We start from the raw sequence: 20778 nt of genomic DNA on the forward strand, positions 1-20778 counted from the left end.
TTTTCCCAATTTCTATTGCTGGAGGTTGGTGATACAGCACTGTCTTCAGCAGAAGACAACACTGTAGTTCATACATTCAGTTTTTATGCAGTAATAATTAAAAGAAAAAAGTTTGTATTTATTTGCTGGCCAATTACCATCCCATTTTTTTAAGCTTGGTATTCACTGGAAGATAAAATGAAAAGAAATGCAAAAGGAAAATTAAGTCATTAATGTACTCTTTGCTTCTAGCTTTCACTTCATTTGATTGTAAATTGTTTGCAGTAAAATTGCAAATTAGTGGCTTGGATAAAGCTCTATAAATTACTTCAATATCAGATTTAAATGAGGAGGAATTGGGCCTCTAACCTTCATGGAGTATAACTGTAGCTGGATGCGTTCCTAGGGGCTAATTATCCATTCCTCCGTATCATTTGCTTGAACTCTCAATTGCTCACTGTTTAATGCACATTGGGTGGATGCTGGAAAATGCCTAAGAAGATGTGAGATGGAAACCTGGGCAGGGAGATGCTCTTACAGGAGCGGCTCTCAAAAACCCATGTTGCTTTCCAAGAGTAGTGCAAAATTTACATCCTGAGCTGGCAGAGAGATGGGTTACACTGAAAGTAGGCTTTCTACATTTTGTTCGAAGGGCAGGTTGAAGTAGCCGTCTCTCCTGGAAGGAAAAAATAGTGCCTGCACTTCACAGTCAGTTGACTCTGCACCTCTTACCTTGACACAGGGGAAGCGTCCTAAAATATAGGCAAGGTAAACTTTGGCTTAGTGTGAGGTATTACTCCTGTCACTTCATTTCTTTAATGACTGAGATAACTTCTTCCTATTTATCACCTATTTATTCTTTCATTCTCAGGCCTGTGAAGCAGTCTTTTGTCTCACTTGGATTGCTTTTACCAAAAGCCAAAGTGATAGGAAGAATAATCTTTATGGGCAATATTCTGCATTTTTATAGAACCGCCACGGAGAGAGAGAGAGATATCCGTTTATAGAGGGTCTGTTGGGAGTGCGGTGGCTGTGGCCAGCCTGGAGGGAAGGGCCGATGCCTGTGTGTGCACATGCTAGCCAGGTGTGTGGGAAGAGGGTGCTTCCATGATGCAGAAAATTTAAGCTCCAGTTTGTGGGCATAAATAACTGGATTCAGGTATTAATTATAGAGTATAATTGGTTTATAGAGTAGAAGATTAAAGGAACTCTTGTCTTCCCATCAGAACAGTTTTGTCTGCATTGTGCTGTCTGCTAAGTCAGATTGCATAGTGGGAGTATTGTGGAGTTTCCAAGAGCAAATCAGAATATGCTGATATTAGGCTGGTGCTTTTTTTTTTTTCTTCTTCTCTGGTGCACTCCTTATGTCTGTGGAAGAGCTGTTGCTCCCTTTACTGTCAGGTGTAACTGCCTTTGTACACTACGTGGTGGCTCCTGTTAGTTGTATGGGGTATTAGTCCGGCTGTCAGCGGGGAAGGCTTCTTTACCTCAGGCATACAAAATACAGTGCTAGTCATGTGTCCTACTTTTTGAACTTTGAACCTCTCTCTAATTCTAACTTATTTTCCCTGATGCAATGATCCTTCAGCCTGGAAAGGATAAGCAGCAACACTCATCTATTGTCAGCTCTGTTCAGGCTGTGGGGAAGTACAGTAGCTGCTGTTCTGTTTGTAAAACAACAGGAGCAAGAACAAAATGCTTGAATAGAACAAGCAAAAATAAAAACAAAACTGTGAGGCAAATACTATTTATCTTTCTCATTGAGTAAATGCAGCCATACAGTCTGTGAGTACAGAATACACAGAGCTTGGGCTGGGTATGGATGGGAATGCATTTGCAAGGGGAGGACATCGCCTGTAATTGTTAACGGTATCATTAAGCTGAAACGAAACAGGCAGATAAAAGCTGTGGGGATTTGGGTTTGAGTTTTGTTGGTTTGGGTGGTTGTTGTTGTTATGTGGGTTTTGTTTGTTTGTTTTTACTGCTTTTTGTTCTGCAAAGATGAGGATGTCTTATCTGTGGCTTTGTTCCTTTGGACACAGTTTGTGTCCTTCTTAATAGTTGTTTATCCTTTTGAATTAAGTTAGGTTGGTTTTACACTATGCAGAAGCCCAGTCTCAGAGAAGTGCTGGATGTCCCTGGCTTTTTTCAGTTGGATATATTGTGTCACTAGAACAGTTAAATTTCACCAGTGCCAGGGTAGCGTACTCGGTATGCAGTCACATCATCCACTGGCTCTGGAGCTTTTATTGCTTACGCTGTCACTGCATATTAAGAATTAGTGAGCAGTGCACACTAGATTGTTTTAGACGTGGTTTATATATTATTCCTAACATACCCTGACAGACTGTGCTGTCCCAGCTGTGCTGTGTTGGTAGTACTGGAAGGAATATCAGCCCCTGTTGTTAAGTTTGGAATATGGGTTCATTTGCAGCCTGAAATTCTTATTTATGCATAGCTTTATGAAACAGGCCTCTGTTGGGATGATAGTTTCTGTCCAGAGGTGAATCTGTTGGAAGAATTTTCATCAAAAGTAACTTCCAAATTCTGCACAGATTTAGGTATCACCCATGTTTCATAATAAGGAATGTTTTCAAAGTTGCCTTTATACACTAGATTTCCTAAGGAGCAAAAAACCATATGATTTGTAAAGAAAATACTATCTTTTGGCAGAAAAAAGTGAGAAGGCTTGATGAGTATTGAATTAGGCAGTGCTTGTTGCTCAGTTGTTTGTGAAATTGGTGGTAAACCAGTCTGTGCTTAGAGGGCCTGATCTGATGGCTGTTGGACCATTGAGTCATTTGTGGACTGTGGATAGACAAACATTAGATCTTCAGTGTTGAAGCCGACAAAGAAATGAATTTTTCTGAGTGCTCTGTATTTGCTTCACATCTGTCTTATGTATCTCTTGTATAACTTGTATCTATTGAGTGGTGTGAAAATGACTCTAGCTTGCCAACTCAGGTCTTGGGGTGAAGGAGGAGAGAGAAGCTGGCTCTGTTTTAAGCAGAGGGGAAGGTCTGGGAGTAGGGAAAGATGGGGTAGAGAAAAAAATGTGAAAAATAGGGACATGAATGGTAAAACATGAAAAGAAAAACATGGAACAAGACAAAGGAGGAAGTGAAACATAAGGAAACTGAAGTGTGAGTGTCAAAGAAAAGAGAAAATGAGGGAAGCAAATAGAGGAAAACAGAAAGATTATGTAGTTGTCAAGGTTTTTTTAAAATATATACAACCACAAGTGTTTCAAGATGTGAATGTGTATGTATAGAAATGAGTATGTAGTTTGAGCCTTTAAAAATATAGGCTGTAATCTTGAATTTTTCAACTCAAATTGGAGACCTGTGGGCTTAGTGGAGCCGTATCTCCTGTAGTTATACTAACAGATGGCCACATTAGTGGTATCCCATATACAGGTGCATTCCTCCATCTTACTGCTCCTCTGCCCTGGGTTGTCCCTATTCTGCCATACGGCCACAGTGATAAACAGTGAGGTCTTAAGAGCTGGTTCTGCTGGTAAGTGACTGCCTGTGAACAGGTGAATCCACACACACCAGTTATCTGGTGTTGAAATGCAAAAATGCCTGTGAGACCGAAGGGTGGGCACAAGGAACATCATGTTACTGTGGTGTTTGGGATAAAATGGGGTATGTGCAGCATGGCAGTAGTCAGCAGAATGGTAACGACGGCATCCGGTGCATGCCTAAAGCATTTGCGAAACAGGCAATAGAAACACAAACAGAAAAAAATCAAGAAACTTTTGCCCTGGGGACAGTAACATAACATGTTTCTATAAAACTTGTTTGTTTGGGAAAATGCGTATGCTAGTTAATTGGAAACATTCATTCCTGTCAACTGAGAATTGACAGGAGGAACATCAAAGCAGACAAGTAGTAGCAAACTGTCTGAAGGCACATTTTTGGAGCCCTGTCTAGCCTGCAGTTTTGAATTCTTCCTTTTTCCAAACTATAATGTGAAAATTTAAAATCGGCACTGAAATATATCAGGAAACTTAAAAGCAAATGACGGTTTGAAAAGAGAGGGGAATGTAGTACTCAGATCTGTGTGTCAGGGTAAAGGAAACATGTTTTATATTGTTTGTGTATCTGCAAAGCTGTGGTATTATTAGAAATTCATTTCAAACTGAGGCACTCAAAATAAAACTCCCATTTAGGAACAGTGTACTGCTCAGTTTACCACATTGATATTTACAGCCAACTAATCCCAATCGCTCTATCCCTTAGAAATCTTCAATCCTCTCAAAGGTGTGAGCATCTTCCCGCACTGTCAGATTTGAATATTTAACCTAGAGAATGAACTTGAGTTTAAACGCAACTCCTTTGGCAATGGAGACTGCCTTTGAAGTTTTTGGATCTTCTACATTCCGTGTTTCCTGTTTTAAATTAAAAGAACAAAGCGCTCTCGAATAGCGCACTGTAAGCACCCTCATGCGAAACCTGCATCTCAGACATCTGGCCGGCTGACGTGAGGAGCCAGACAGAAGGAGAGGTCCGGGGGCATTCCATTCATCTTCCCATCAAACAACCCGCCTTAGGTAAGAGAAGTTCATGCAAGTCAGAACTAACATGGTTGGTCGTATCCTCAACTACAGGGCAGCCAGACTGAAGGCTTCATAAAGAAAGCTTACCCCTATGCTTTGTTGATGTGGGTGATGCAATACTCCACACTAGCCATTGTAGGACTTACAATGATGATTTTTTGGACAGAAAAAAGCCCCAAATTCATTGCACCTGCCTTTCTCTGAATTTCATAGGTCATTTCTGATCCAGCTCACGTAGGCCTTCTATGTTTATTCACTGTCCATAGACCATGATCTCTCCCAGCTTCCAGGCAATAAGATTCACAATTTTGCTTGAACTGTGAAGCTTCTTAGGATGTACCTGTTTTGCAGGCACATAGAAGCCCAAGCCCGGTGAGGTCTGGGGCATTAAAAGCTTTATGTCTGAAAAAATAAGGAATCAAAATCAACTTGAAACTTACCCAATTGCACCAGGTCAAGCATATTATTTTCAGTCTAGACTTTGAGTGGAAATAATTTCAGCAACACTGATGATGGTCTCTCACTCTGGGCTGAATGATGTCTTCTCATCTTCATGTACTGCCTTGGAGCATTCAGTGTTAGGCTGAGGTTGTGCTGTCCCTGTGCAGAAAGCACAGTGTAGACTCCAGCAGCACAGAGCTGCAGAAAACAAATAGCTTAGTGTATCCTTCACCAAAACTATTTGTGTAACATAGGGTTGGACAAAATCAGCTTGTGAGTAGGGACCAGGTAGTTGAAGTTGGATCTAAGCAAGGCAGAGGCAAGGGCAAAGGAGGAGAACTGGAGGCTGCCTTTGGCCAAATCTCGGATGTTCTGTACAGTGTATAGTTTAGAAGCACTGCTGGGTTGTTCTGTGCCATCAAGCTCCTGAGTGGCATCCTCTGATTAATGATTTCTGCCATCTCTAGTTAATGGGGAAGATCCTGTCCTAGCTTAGTTATGATTTTATGGGATACTCATGTCCCACCTGGTCTAGAGCAATGCAGTATACATGGGCACAAAGCCATTGGTTCTTAGGCAACTGCAGTCACACAGAGCGCTGCAGCATGTCCTCTTGGCAGTGGGTGCTCCTGGTAGCACGACGCACCACTTCTTTCCTCTGAAGTACCGCTACAGCTGCTGGGCCATTTGGCAATCTGAACAGGGAGCAAAAGCCCGTACTGCCTGCTGACTTTTTTGGTGACGCCTAGTTTGTCAGACTGTCTATCTCAGAAGGGATCTGGAACAGCTTCTATGTTAAAACATCTGTTGTATTTATAAACCTGCACTGATGCTTCAAGAGGTGTTTGAAAAATTGTATATGCCGTTTTTAGATGCAGTCTGAAAAACCTTGTGTGTATCGTATAGATCATATACTTCATGTATAATCACAAACATCATATATCATCACAGAATACTAAACATCCTCACACAGCATGTGTATCTTTGCATGTCAGGGATCAAGGTTATAGATAAAATGGCAGGAGATGGAAAGAAAGTAATATTCCCACTTTTATGAAAGATTCAGTGGTCAGTATGTTTGGATATTACCCTTGAAGTAATTAACAGTTGTTTGGTCAGAGTGACTCAAGTAATTACTGGCAGGTTTTTCTTTTTATTGTTATAATACTTTTGCCTAATTACAGAATTTAACAATTTCTTTTTCTGAATGATTCAATGTTGACTTGCTGGTAGAAAATTTTGGCCAGACTGATAATGAGAGATTTATATTTCTTTTAAACTGGATTCCATAAGCTGATCAAAAAAACCTCCCCCCAAAAACCTCCCCATACGCATGCTCAAAGAGAGTTGAAGGCATCCAAACTTTTTTTTCCTCTGGCAAAAACTCTGTGGTGGTATCAGGTGGATTCTGTTTTTCTGCTACTGATGTTTGGATGGGAGCTGGTTGCTGATTACCAATCAGGAGCCAGGGGTGCTGTGGGAGAGGGTTTGTTGAAGCAATTGGTGCTGTGCAGTTGGAGCAGAGCTATTGTGCCAATTTGCTGGTCCCAATGATGTAATGTCCACACGAATGTACTTTTGAGGTGTTGGACTAGCTCTGGTTTGGTCCCACGTGCTCCACTAGTGGCTGGAGTGCTGCTCCAGATACCGTTACACCCCAAAGGAATCCTGTTTGTGGGCTCCAAGGCCTGTGCTCTGCTCAGAGAGCTGCTGACCTGAACTACAAATTGGTGTAAGCACAGCTGTTAAACCTCTGGTCTTATCTCTTGAATAAGTAAATAGGTATGTGAGGCCATAGGAACAGGCTCTGGGAGGAAGTGGCAATACTAGTTCTGACTTACTGTTAGCTAAAAATCAAGGTCCACTAAGAATACTTTTTTAAAAAAAAATCTTTTAATGTTATTGACTTAGTTTCAGATACAGGAGCGAATGAGGAAGCTCTTTCTGGGGCTAAAACAAAAAAGAAAAAAGGGAATCAGCATTAAAACAAGAGAGTAAGATGCCAGAAACACTAGTCTAATTATGTCTGTGTATTTTGACATAGCCTACAATGAGTAAGCTGCTAGATTCAAGAAGTACCTGCATATTGAAAGCATAAAGCAGCTATAGTCTTATACTAGGATTCTTAAATGTTTTTATTAAAAAAAAACAAAAAAAACCCCCCAAAACCCCCAAATCCCACTCCACCCACCCTACACTCAAAATCTAATTATACAAAATGAAGATATTTCCTAAAAGGTCTCAATTGGAGCATGTGCTGCCAAGCTGAAGACTATACTAAGCGAACTACGTTACGGTGTATCAACGTAAAGGGGGTAATAAGGACACCATAAAGAAAAACTGCTTGAGCAGTTTCTTACGTGTTTACTACAGGCCCATTTTTTAAATGCTGTTACTTCAATCAATTAACAAATTTCTGCTTATTGAGCTATGTTGTTCAGGTGTCTCGTAAACAACATCAACTCCTACAAACCTAAACAGCCTTTTCACGAAATAGAAGTCTTTAGAGCGCTAACACAATTAACTTTATGACAGTCTATCATATCTTGACTTTTCAGCCAACACAATTTTTTTTTAAACCTAAATCTGTGATGAAGGAAACTATAAATGTGGTTTGCTTAACAGGTTCAAGTTATTCTGCATTAATTTGAATGTAAGATAGTGTTGGAACTACACTATCAACTGGAAAACTGAGTTCTGGTTAAGCACGTTTTCCTCCTGGTCATATTGGCTGCTTAGAATGAACTTAAACATAGCTTGAACTGATTCGGATTTGTTAGTCTTCCCCTTCTGTCATTTCCCTCTTCTGACCCGATTTGTTTTTCTGCCCTCCAGTGCAACGTTACTCAGAAATCCCTCATTCTCCTGCACCATCAGGCCAGCACCTTTGCTCTTTGAACACAATTTGTTGCAATTTCTACAAATCATGGAACAAAATTACATAATCGTAAAAGCTATTGCTCTGTTCCCTGCATTAAACATGCGTCTTTTTACCCTTCTCTTTCCGTCCCCTCTCACAAGTAGTTCAGACTGACTGACTTTCCGTCATCGGGGGGCTGAGAGTCCTGGCCTGTGTTCTCAGCAGAACAATGAGAAGCCCTGGCGATCTTTCACTGTCATTTTAGGAGAGGATTAACTCTTTAATTGTTTTTACATAAATACCGAGATGATCATAGCTTTTCTATGTCAGTGCTTGCTGCAATTTTTTTTCCCTTAAACACCAACTCAACAAACAGATTTTTACAATTTGTAGCTAGCTGCTCAGTCATTTTGCATGGCTTTTTAATCTCTAGAGGCCAGATGGAAGTGTGATCCTTCAGCGTTGCTTGTTCTGCATATAATGTAGGGATTGGAACATTTGAATAGCACATAGTCATAGATGTTTAAGTATATAAACATTTTTCTTTGCCTTGCCTGTATTTTCTCTTCTAATGTTTTGGTTTTCTTTAATGACAGTTTTCTACAGGGAAAAACTGTCATGAACAAGTAAATTCTATGCCCTGACAGAAGAGTCTTACACAGAAGAAACCAACGATTGTGGTCAGAGAGATTTCAGAGAGAAACTGACACTCAAGCGGGAAGTTTCTGAGACAGCTGATGACTTACCTTGGTTTGAGGGCACTGATAAAACTGCTGTTGGACTGATCTGGAACAACGTGGGGGTTTTCTTCTTCTTTAGAAGCTTCATTTCAAGGTCTCCTACAATCCTAACTTTGGTTTTAGTTGTATTTATGGATTTATTCTCTGCCGTCAGACTGCAATCAATTGATTGAAATACATAAATCATAAACATCAAGTTTCCAGTTAAGACGCAGTAACAAGATGCTGTCGGAAGAAGTTTTACGTACTTGAGCAGCTTTTTATAGCTAACTCCCTCCGGAGTCAAATCCTGACACGGTCTCAGTGATAGGAAGCTAATGGCTTTCCCACGTGTTTGCCGCAGCCCATGTGACAAATCCTATACGGGAACCGAAGGAAAGGACACTCGCGCACCTGTTTGTGGAAGGGTTACATAAAAAGTCCTGCGACATATTTTAGCATCTACCAGTAAGCTGAGCAACTTGACCTGCTTTGGACTTCAGAGGACATATGATATGAAATTAACATCTAGAAAAAAAAGAAAGACATACTAACATGAAAAAACACATTTTATTGCACTTAAGTTATAAGAAAATAAAATTTCTAAGTGAATCAAACCATAGACACAATCCCTTTAAAGGTTGTTTTCTTCCATCATGTCAGGTTGTTACATAACTAAAATTAACCAACTGGAATCTGATTGTTTTAAATCAGACTATAAATAAAACAAAAAAAAAGGGGGGAGGGGGAGGAAAAAAGATCGCCTAGGATACAGTGTTAAACCACTTTCACAGTTCAGCTTGAGTTGTGGCTCTTGGAGAATGAGGCAAACCATTTGACTCTTTCATTTCTCATTTTGTTTGCATGTGACATCTTTACAAAAACTTAAGTTTTTGCTCTGTCAGTTCCTCCCAGCAATAACTGTAACAGCTGTGTATTTTTCTCAAATACTGTAAAACACTAAGACTGACCAGCAACTTTATTTTCATTTTTGTATTTTATAATATTTTTTAAAAATTTTGTCAGTTTTTTTTAATGTATGTTCATTCCATTCACCACAGCCCTCACAAAGAAAAATTTCCCCACAGAACAGGCTGCAATAGCTTTGTTCTAAGGAATGTGTTTTAATTTTTGCCCAGAAAAAAGAAAATAAGCTTTGCACACACACTCAATTCTTTATTTGCAGGCAAACTTCACTCTTAATTGTCTGAAACTCTTCCACTCTCAGCCTCTTAGAGGCACAGTTGGCTCAAGTTTCAGTGGCAAAAAGTCTTTTTCTGTAACCAAACTAGAGCAAATTTGGAATTCAGTCTGGGACTAAAACGTCACAGCAGAAAAAAAAATAAAAAAAAATAATTTGCTTTTCTTTCTTTCATTTAGCAGCATAAATAAGTTTGGCCACTGGGAATACAGTACAGGGGTGGGACAACAATCCCATAATTGAAGACCTACTTCTAGCACCAGCATTGCGAATTAAATCCATCAGAGGACTCTCAAAACCCAGGACAACTTGCCACCTCAGAGCAACTTATGCGTTGAAGAGTGTAGATGGAAGCAACAGTAAATAGATCAAACAGAGGCTAATACTGTGATTGACATTGGCAATGGTTGGCAAAAAAAAAGGAATAAAAGAAAAAAAAGAAAAAGCTCTGATAAAACTGTACAAAACAATTCACAGTAATATTTTAGCTTTTCCACACCAGGAATGGACTCTTTGTTTTTTTTCATTGCAGATGCTCTCTAGTTTTTGAAAGTCAACCAGTGACTGCTCGTAGAGGTTGGAAGGGACCTCTGGAGGTCATCCGGTCCAACCCCCTGCTCCAAGTGGGGCTGAGGGGAGAGCACGTTGCTCGGAGGGGCTGCTGGGACCCAGGGTGGCCCAGGGGTGCACGAGCAGGCTTGCCTGTGCAGCTTCTTTCAAGATCTTTGTGGTAAAATAATCTGTTAACAAGAACTGTTAAGAATTTTTTTTTTTCACCTCCAAATTACTCAAGGAGCAGTTGGAGGAAAGTAAAGAAATAATTGCACCTGGTTTCATTTCAAAAGTCGTATTTTTGCAAAGCTGCCCCGGTCAAAAGTGTAGCCTTTTTATGTGACGAGACAGCAAATGCCTCTCTTGTCAGTTATAGTTTGTCATCTTTTGTCTTCTCCTTCATAGTCTGTAGGTCTTTAGGATCTGTTGCCCCAAGCCAACATCCTGCACCACCAAGGACAAGGGATTTTTTTTCCTTTTTCTTTTTTTTCTTTTTTCTTTTTTTTTCAGGGGGAGGGAAAGGAGAACATCGTCTACACGTTTGGACAAATTCATCTTTCTGCCCTTCACTTCATATCCACGTCAAAGTCCAACACCAGCAGCTTTGTTTCCTCAGTCCCGTTGCGGCTCCCAACTGCACACACTAGCTTTGTGTTAGAAGCTCTGATCCGCCACACGACGCCTCCGCTTCCCCCGCTCTCCAATGTGACTAGATTTCGGATAAATTCACCCGTTTTCAAGTCCCAAAGTTTTACAGTCCCATCATCTGAGCTGGTAATTACAAAGTTCTTGTTGAACTGTAAACAGGTCACAGCACTCTGATGCTTGTTGGGACCTGTAACAGTAAACCAAAACATTTTTATTTGTAATTAGAAAGCAATGTCAGACAGCACTGGGTATAAAATACATATCTAGCTATTTGCATACAGCTGTTTCTATCTATCAGATGCGTTAACTCAGTTTTTGTGCATTAAAAGGTACAAGAGTCTTGCCACGCTTTCAAAAAGTGAATGCAGGTATAGAAAAATCCCCCGATATTTCCTTCTTTGTTACACTGATTGCGTCGTGTCGTATGCAAACAGCAGGGCAAATGTGCACTTTGGACGCTCATGAAAACGAACTTAACCATCCAGAATGAGGTGACTGCTGTAAGTGCTCGTCCCCAAGTCCCTTGGAAGTGTTACTATGAGATTATCTGTAAATATTGACAGTTCTATACTGATGTATAAATACATACTGTTAAAACAGCACAGTCTGCTTTACAGGGAAATTTAACTTTCTGCTCCAGCCAGCAATGCTGCATATGCTATATGGGAATGACGTAAGACCTTTTTTGTGGGGGGAAACAGAACAATGTGTTTGTGTGCATGATGCCCGAGTGGCAACTGTCAAAATGGAAACAAAAACCTTTCTTCTTCCTGAAAAAAAGGAAACGTCTTCCACTCATTTCTCTTGATTTATTGCAACAGACAGTGTACTTTGCCTCCCGATCCAATTAATCAGTAGGCTTTGAAACATCCAAGTGACCCTTAAATAAATACGTTGAGTGACTGTTTTGAGATGTCATTTCCTACATATTTCTGTGGCTTATTAGGCTAATATACCCGTAGCAAATTGCTATCAGTCCAGACCATCTGCCTTTCATAATAGGCAAGTGATTTGAATAGATTAGACTAAATACATTTTGTTCTTCTAATTCAGACAAAGATCATACAGCTGTCATCAGAAAAATATTTAAGTTGTAAGTGGTCCTTGCTTCTTTCTTTTTTATGTAATTATTTTAAAGTGTTTTTTAATATAGAATCTGCAGCATGGATTACTGCAGGCAGCTTGATTTACATGCAGGTAGTTTAAGCTCACCTTGCAATGTCTGTAAACATTGTCCTGTTTTAATGTCCCAGATTTTGACTGTAGAATCGGCATTCCCAGACACGAGTATGTTGTCCTTGAGTTCCATTCCACTTGTGAGGGACTGGTGGCCTGTTAGCGTGTGAATGCAGTTGCCCGTCTCCACATCCCAAACTCGGATGGAAGTGTCAAGAGATCCACTCACCACATGGATACCATCAAACTACGAGAAAGGTAAATCTATTACAAACAATTATATTAGGATCTTACGAAGAAGGCTGTTAAGCATTTCATTCACTAAATGCAACATTAGATACCATATATATAGTCGGAAACTGCATTACAAAGTAAGAATTCAGTCTAAGTAGAGATGGCCACGTTTGACACCAGAGCAGGTGATTCATGGTCAGTGCAATTCCTGTTGTAGACACGGGCTATGAGGTACACGGTCTGAGGAGAAAGACTCTGAACCACCGGACTTTTACAGGTAATACAACTCCTTTGAACACAACCGAATGAATCCTGACTCTACTGCAGCGTGCAACACTAAGGGAATGTCGTTTTCCTGATAAAGATGTTAACATGCCAAACCTGCTTTTCACAAGTCAGAGGGTCTTTAAGCTGGAGAAGGGCAACAACATTAATCCAGAATCATCTACGCAAAGCCAAAACATAGGAAAATGGAAGGAATGTAATTGAAAAATGCTGGGTTTAGCCATTTTATAATCATAATTGTGTACAGTAAGGAACTTTAACTTCCTAGTCATTGTAGGGAAAGGCATACAGGATAACATGGATGTCCAAATTCTTCGATTTTTCTGAGCATGTATTATATATAAAATAAAAATATGTAGAATGTGACCATGTAGAGAAATCAGCTGAGAGATGAGATGCTACTGACCAAGAGGACTGAACATGGACAGAATATAAAGGTGGAAAGTAACTTGAGTGATAGTGACAATGACACAAGAGTCCAGAATTCTCAAAAAAGGGAAAGAGCAGTAGAATAAAACCAGTGGGCTTCAAGGAGGAGTACTTCAATAAATTGAGACTTCCTTCCTGTGAGGTTTTTATATATCTATTCTCTGAGGGGAAGAAGAGTTCAGGAGAGTTGGCACTTTCTTAAAGACACAAACTATCCTTGTGTGAAGGAAAGATAGGAAGTGTAGTAAATTACCAAGACCCAGTTGGCTAAAGCACAAGGAATTGTACAAAAAGTAGAAACTAGATCAATAGATGTGTTTAAAAGAGCACACTGGGGCAAAATCAGAAAGGCAGGGCACAAAAGACGACAAAACTAGCAAGAGCCATTAAGGATGATAAAACACTATTCTGTAATAAAAAAACAACCAAAAAAAACCCCCCAAAAAACCCAAACCAAGAAAAACTAGACAAGAGGAAGGCCAAAATAAAAACCCCTCATTTATGCTCAGTGGGAAGGAACCACCAAGTGAGGGCAGCTATTTAACTTTGTTTTGCTTCAGTCCTCAGCCATCTGAGTGTAGGCTCACAGCACTAACACCACTGACAACCAAGCACAAACTTTTGCTAGAACAGAGGAAAAAAAAAACCACATAAGGCAAGTTGTTTTATGACAATCTCGGAGACATCTGCTGCTATCTGTGAGAACCCATGGAAGACAGACAAGGTTTCAGATGGCAAATACAATTCCTTTCTTTATTGAAGGAGATGATGAGGGGAGATGGTGAATTATGGATTGGTCAGCCTACCTTCAATTTCCAGAAGGAACGAACAAATAATCAATCTGGTTGTAAGCCCTTAGCAATGCGGTAAGTAGCAGCAAACAGATTTGTGGGAAAATGATCTTAACTGGTACAATTTTTTTTCTGTGACAGAGTAAAAAGCCATGTGAAACAGCAAGTGTCTTAGTTGCGTTTTCACAAAGAGGGAGGCAACTTGGACGCAAGGATACTATCCTGTTCAGAACTTTGTTCACAGCAGGGTTGTAAGTATCAGAGAGTTCCGCAGGGGCGGGGCGTCTGGCATTTAGTATTTTCATTAGGGTTTGGGTGACATTTGAAATAGTAGAACTAACCCAAAGCAAAGAGCGTAAAAGTCAAGAGAAAATTGTGAAGATCTGAGCTTGGCCGGGAATGAATGGAGGTACAGCTGCAGCCTGGGAGAATGAAGGCTGGGCAGGAGTCTTTGTCACAGCTCGGGCAATCTGACACTACTCGTCCATGTGGGCTGACCGGTATCTAACAATGGTGAAGAACGAACCCAATTAAGGGAACTCAACTATCTGAGACTGCTGCTTTTTATAAAACCTGTAGAAAACTAACATCATAGAGCTCTCTAATCAAACATGGTTGAGCATGGCGTCTTGGTCCAAAAGAATGAAGATAGTGACTGGCACATACAGACTGGTTATCTACTGCACACGTAAAATAACTTTTCATTTCTAGTAAGCATTGACAAAACTTTGACTGGAATTTTGCATCCTGTTTTGGGCACCCTGCTTTCAGAAGAGGATGCATTTTGAGTACAGATAAAAGGATGAGGAGTGGTAAGTAGCCCAGCAGACTTGTTGGGTGGAAACACTACAGAATGTTTTTCTTTCCTGAACAGAACTAAACCAGATTGATGTAACAGATTTTGAGTTCTTTCCTGCAAATTAATTGCATTCCATGTACATAAGGTATTCAGAAAGAGAGCTTTAAGGCTGGGCATCAAGAAAAATCTACTCTGATATTACTACAGTCAAACAGACAGTGGTTTGGAACAGTGGTGGAGCTGTATCCATGAACCCTGAGAATCCGTGGATTACTTCAAAAGCAGCTAAGAAATTTTAAGAAAACACAATGTGGTCAGTAGTCTTCAGCTGCTGCATAAGGATCTCTGGAAAACGTGAGGGGGGCTACAAATAGAGAAATACTGAGGTATAATAGAACCTGCCATGGGACAGGGACGACAGGAGGGTTATTCAGCCTGTTTATTCTCTTCAGGGAGTTCTGCCATTTGGGGCTATCTCAGGTCAAAGGGCAGGAGCTCACCATGCACTTTTAAAGAACCTTTCTCTCCTAAAACTGCAAGCACCTGTAGCCTCCTGCCTCCCAGAAATGTTTTAGAATACCAAGTTCCATTTACAGGGTGTAAATAGTATCAGTGTGTGTAACATAACCCAATTATTTGATCCATTATTACTACAGTATCAGAGCAAGTCATGAATATTCATAGGCCAAAACAAGAGCCACCTGTGAAGATAAGGGAGAATAACATATACTGTTCCCAAACTGCCCTAGATGAAATACAACCTTCAGAATGTTTTTAAGAGATAGGTAGGCAGTACGGCATTTTTAACTTGTTTTGCTCCTTGCCTAGAGAATCCTCCTCAGCATATGAATGTAAGAGAAAAGCTGGAGATTTCTGATAAATTGCACTACATATTTTGGGAAAGGAAACCGATTAGGTATTTTGTTCAGATTTAGTCTATTATGGGGAGAGATACCTTATGATGAAGCATTTAAGAAAAATGTCTCTAGCACTGAGTTTCGCTTTCTGAGCCACAAACCAGAGTAGTTGCATGCTGAATGCAATTTCCCCATCTGAACTGTCTTTGTTAATTTCTTTTTCAAGTCCTGCCAGATTGTGGTGAGAACAGGCACAAGCATGAAATTAATTTCTTTCGCCGTTCAACGCCTGGAAGTGATGCTTTGACTCTATGAATGAACAAGATGATCTTTTGAGTTGGTAAAGGTAAGAAGAGTCTACATGGAGTCTGTGTCTATCTTTGCCAGCACAGCTCTGATGAGCAGTCAGGTGACTGGCGGGCACTAGAGCCACACCAGAGAGCGGTACCACAATAACCTGCATCTACAGTAACAGGTCTCTGTTGACAAAGCCTCACAGTTGTATATCTGGCCTCTGCTCAGAGAAGAAGTAGTAGTAGAAGGCTGGAGATTTACGCTGGGGCATTAAAATTTTAGGTTCAGCCTTACTGTGAATTACAGTTGGAAGGTGGGACTACAAAACATGGATAAACAGTTCTGCATAATTCAGAACATTAATCCAGTAGGTTTTTTTAGTGGATTTTAAATTAATATATAATCTGATTTATTTAAAATAGTAACATTAGAATTTCTTGGGGGAAACCAAAACCATAGCTCCAAAATACATGCATGATTTCAAAAAAACCCCAACAACCCAGAAAACTATTTAACTTGCTGGTACAGAGATTTGGGCTTTACTGTACTGGGGGCTTTAAAAAAAAGGTCTCTAAATTAAGACAACATATAACTAGTGTAACAAAAAAAATGAAAGAGGGGAAATATCACAGATGCCTCTATATTCTTGTGGTCTGTATAATTTTGGAGTAGGTACCCACAATTTAATAAACAAGGTGAAATAAGCCAACTTTAAATGCTACCTAAGGAAACTAAAGCAGCAGATGAAGATCACATACCTGTAACGAGTAGACTCTGTTAGTATGCCCTTGCAGTGTGTGCAGACAGGTCTCTGTCTCCGGATCCCACACTTTGACCATAAAATCATATGCACCACTTACAACCCTTCTGCCATCGTATTGAACACACCGAACCGCAGCTACGTGGCCCATCAGAACGTGTAAACACTGGCCCGTCTCTATGTCCCAAACTCTCAGTGTAGCATCTCGAGAACCGCTGACCACTCTGGAGGAACAAGAAAACCCGTCCTGTACTTAGCATTGGACATAAAAGTATTGGAACAATTAGGCTGGGGTATAAATTAGTTGAGTTTTAATTTGGGACATTTGATAGCAAAGATCTGGTTTGGCATGACATTTTCTTAGGGTCGCAAATGACTTGAGTGTTTTTCTTCCTTGCTCTAGTCACCTCCTCAGGATCCGTCTATCTGATATAATTAGCGATCAGTATGTAAAAGGCACTTCATTCCTGAACAGCAAAACAATGCCATGAGAAATTATGTGGACGGTTGTATCTATCTATGAAAGCTTATGAACATGCTGAGCTCAAGCCAGTGCTATGAGCGTTCTGTTTTTAATGACTGAGTTAACTAATTATCGCAATTAAGCAAAGATGATCTTTAGAAGTTTTAGTAAAGTAACGGTTATTCTGCTTGACTTTTTTCAGTTTATACTTTTAAAAGCTTTTTTAGGCAAAAACAGAAGTGAGAAGGAATTAATATTGGTGGAATTGATAAAGAAAAACCCCATAAACCTTCAAAAAAGAAGAAATGCAACCAACAGGCACTCTGGCACCAGCTCCATACCACAGCCAAGTAAAAGAGCTTTGCCAATGCTCGTTGAATCAAGACATGGTTTACTATTGCAGAAATTATGATATAATCAGTTAACATTTTAATCAAATACTGCAGTGACAATACTTAAAAAGTCATTCTGTAAAATGAATAAGTTTGTAGCATTGACAAAAAGGAAAAATTATTCTGAGTGTGGGAGGCTGGATCACAGCCTTAAAAACTTAACAAAGAATTAGTTTTGAAATAACATAGAATGTGACTTTATAAAGTACATGACTCAATTTTCTGTTCTTTAATTGGTATGCTTATGCTTTTGCTGCTATTACGCATCTCTTCCCTTGTGTTGATTTATGTAGCTTAGAGTGAATGCTTCGCCTGGTTTGTATTTCACTCAATGTTGGATGAGATACCCAAGTTGAACAGGCATTTTCTGTGAATACAAGTGTATGTCACAAGCCAACCCGTGGCTGTAGCTCTTGGACAAAGCCATACCTTTTCTCATAGAGATGCATGCAACGCACGGTGGAGGTGTGTCCGTACAAGGTGTGTATGCATTCTCCAGTCTCAGCGTTCCAGACTTTCAACGTTCGGTCTGTAGATCCACTGATGATGATATTGTCCCTCATCTGTGATGACCAGACTCCGCCTGTGTGCCCAACCAGTGTTCTCAAACACTGAAAAGAAGTTTTTTGCTTAGTTACCCTTTTGACAGAGCTGAACTGAAACTTAAGAAAAAGTAATCTAGGAGCTAACAGTAGTCTCTCAGCCAGAAAGACCCCTGGAGACTGCTTTGTGATTGAACTAAAAAATCCCACCTTTTAGAAAATACTCGTCAAATTTCTCTCTCCATTGTCAGTACTTTAAGGATTTTTCCCTATCATCTTCGCCTTCATAAACTAAACTGTCTCTCCAAATTTCTCAATATAGGGCATGTTTTGCAGCCTTGAGTCATTTTCCTGGCATTTTTCTGAGTCACTGCAGGTTTTCCAATAGCTTTTTGAAGCATGAGTGTTGGAACTGGAGAGAAGAGCATTCACTTAGTAGTTTTACCACCAATCTATAGACCATATACTGTTATTTTACTTTTCTGTTTGTTTATCCAAGAAACACTGCAGTCTGTGAGCCACAGCTACAGCGTTGATACTGCAAAATCACGTTTCAAACCTTTTTCAGAGTTTATTGTTGCCCAGGAGAGAATCCCACACTACATAAGCAGAGCCTGCCGCCTTTGATCCCAAATGTAAGACATGATTTCTCACCACGCAGAGACAGTGTTTGCTCACACCTACTCCTATAAAGGCTCTGTCACTCTGGAACAATGACTTGTCTCCGTCTCTCAGCCTGTATTCCTTACAAGTAACGACTATACGTGCTTTCTCACCAGGCTAATTAGCACAGCCAAGAAGAGATCCTTGCAAGACCCCTCTAGAAAGATACTCCATGAAGATTCTGCATTTACATTAACAACATGATCTCCATAATTACCCACTTTCTAACCCATTTAAATATGTGCCATGTTGATTTTTGCATTGCTCTATTTTCTTCAATCGTGTCATGGGGATACAGTCTTGCAGTGCATGCAGCCATCTATTTCTGCATTATTATTTTTATCAGTCAAACCTGTAACCGCATGAGAAAAGAGGTCAAGACAGATTGATGATCTCTCAGTAATCTAATGCTAAGTGGCATTAATTGCTGTGGCCTTCCCTTAACTGTCAGTTGACTCTTGACGTAGTCCAGTATTTTGTATCTGAGATAATGTATCCTAAACACCCAGTCTTTCAGTTTACTCCATTTAAAGACTGACATGTTTTAGTGTACTGGCCATGCTTTGGATCATCTCCTTGGGCTCATACCTTTTGAAAAAAACACCTATTTTACCCCACAGGTTACTTTAGAAAAAAATCATCAAATACAGATTATCTGGATCAAGTGTAACACGAAAAAACGTAACTTTGGTAGCTGTTGTTTAGCATCCATGTGAGTTTCTGCTGAAATGAAGTGTTCTATCCTTGCTACACGTTGTATTTCCATCACATGAATTTTCTCCCAAAATAAGTATTTTTTCTGCATCAGTGATATTATACTAATTTCTGTTGTTAATATCCTGTTCTTTCTAAATGAAAATGCCACGATTTTTTTCTGTACATAGATTTCCTGTTCTTTACCATTTTTTACCAGTCTTCTGCAATTCCTGGCTCCTAGCTTAATTCACTGCTATCAAATCCATCTTTTTCAGTTCATAGCTGTTATTCACTTTTACAGTTCCCTTTTTTTTTTTTAAAAAAAATTTCAAATGATTTGCTCATATTTTAAGACATCATCCTTCTAAAGCAGTAAGAACACAGAATCCTTATTTTGGGCTTTACATCTGTCAAGGGGATTATTCAGTCATGTTCATTTGCACAAACCAACCTTTAGGGTCTTTTTATTTTATTAATTCTTCAGCACCAGTAAGCATGAGGGCTGATACAGCACTCTTATAATTTTTGGCTGTCTTAAAGGTTCAGGGTAAATAGTTACACTAGGATTTGTAATTACTTTCAAAAAATTACTGAACCCGAATTGTTAAATCGTGCTACTATAATCAATTTTATGTATTTAAAGGAACATTTTGCTGCAAACCTTTTACATCTTAAACATGTTACCCTCGATAGCTGTCCTGTTGTTCACCTATCATTAAACAAAGGTAAGGGCACACAATACTAGTCTAGAAGGAAAATGTAGTTTCCTGAGGCCTTTTCTGTATCCTTGGAGCATGGTCAGTCAGTCACCTTCAAACAAAAAACTCTGTGCGCTGAGTAGCTGTGATGTTCTAATGTGAGTGAAATGTTCAGTACTGTCTTTTTGATTGCACATATTGTTTTGCTTCTCTAAGCCAAAATTAAATTATTGAAGCTTATTAAATTCCTGCCTGAGCTGGATCTAATTTAATAGGAAATATTTAAACCTAAAGCAAGTTACTTTTTTTTTTTTTTGGTGGTGGCTCAGCAATATAGTAGCATAGGAAAAAAACCACAAACTGTATTGTAAATCAGAGCCAGTACAATGAACACCCCATTTCAGTAACTTGAAAACAACAGAAAGAATGCTAGAATACAAGTGAGAAAGGGAGATCCAGAGAGATAAAAGCAAGCTAAAGTAAGCTTTAAAGGAAGATAACATATCCGTCCAAATTCTTTAGTCTCCATGTCACAAACGCCTCCACAGGAATAGCAGAATTGCCAAGAGAACAAGGATCTATGCCAATGGTAACAGGAGCAGCGTTGCAATTTCCCATCAAGGTGACTTTTTTGAACAGGACTAGTTTCTGCACAGGAAAGGATGACTCAAATGGTTACCGGCACTTTTTCCAGTTCTTGCACCAGACGGCACTGAAGACCACTCTGTGGTGCAGTCT

The 20778-nt window shown here is 39.7% G+C and overlaps 1 protein-coding gene and 1 long non-coding RNA gene across 9 annotated transcripts in view; one reads left to right on the plus strand and one right to left on the minus strand.

Annotated features, from left to right (window-relative positions):
* Window positions 1-16591, plus strand: part of LOC142601718 (uncharacterized) — a 188460-nt gene extending 171869 nt beyond the window's left edge. For 3 of the 6 annotated variants that reach the window (XR_012835290.1, XR_012835292.1, XR_012835291.1), the window contains exons 4-8: window positions 8438-11087; window positions 12215-12395; window positions 14018-14127; window positions 14588-14688; window positions 15759-16591. This is a non-coding gene — a long non-coding RNA (uncharacterized LOC142601718). Of the gene's footprint in view, window positions 1-4223; window positions 4535-8437; window positions 11088-12214; window positions 12396-13847; window positions 13952-14017; window positions 14128-14587; window positions 14689-15758 lie in introns of all 6 variants that reach the window. The other 3 variants (XR_012835293.1, XR_012835294.1, XR_012835295.1) reach the window with 3 other exon arrangements.
* The window catches only part of FBXW7 (F-box and WD repeat domain containing 7), a 186164-nt gene continuing 174497 nt past the window's right edge, over window positions 9112-20778 (minus strand). For all 3 annotated transcript variants that reach the window (XM_075751694.1, XM_075751696.1, XM_075751695.1), the window contains 4 exons: window positions 17871-18052; window positions 16585-16810; window positions 12174-12384; window positions 9112-11148 (listed from right to left, as the gene is read on the minus strand). In XM_075751694.1, the coding sequence (XP_075607809.1) occupies window positions 10880-11148; window positions 12174-12384; window positions 16585-16810; window positions 17871-18052 (888 nt within the window). In that variant the 3' untranslated portion in view covers window positions 9112-10879. The remainder of the gene's footprint in view (window positions 11149-12173; window positions 12385-16584; window positions 16811-17870; window positions 18053-20778) is intronic.

Source organism: Balearica regulorum, chromosome 4 (assembly GCF_011004875.1).
Source record: "Balearica regulorum gibbericeps isolate bBalReg1 chromosome 4, bBalReg1.pri, whole genome shotgun sequence".
Taxonomy (NCBI): domain Eukaryota; kingdom Metazoa; phylum Chordata; class Aves; order Gruiformes; family Gruidae; genus Balearica; species Balearica regulorum.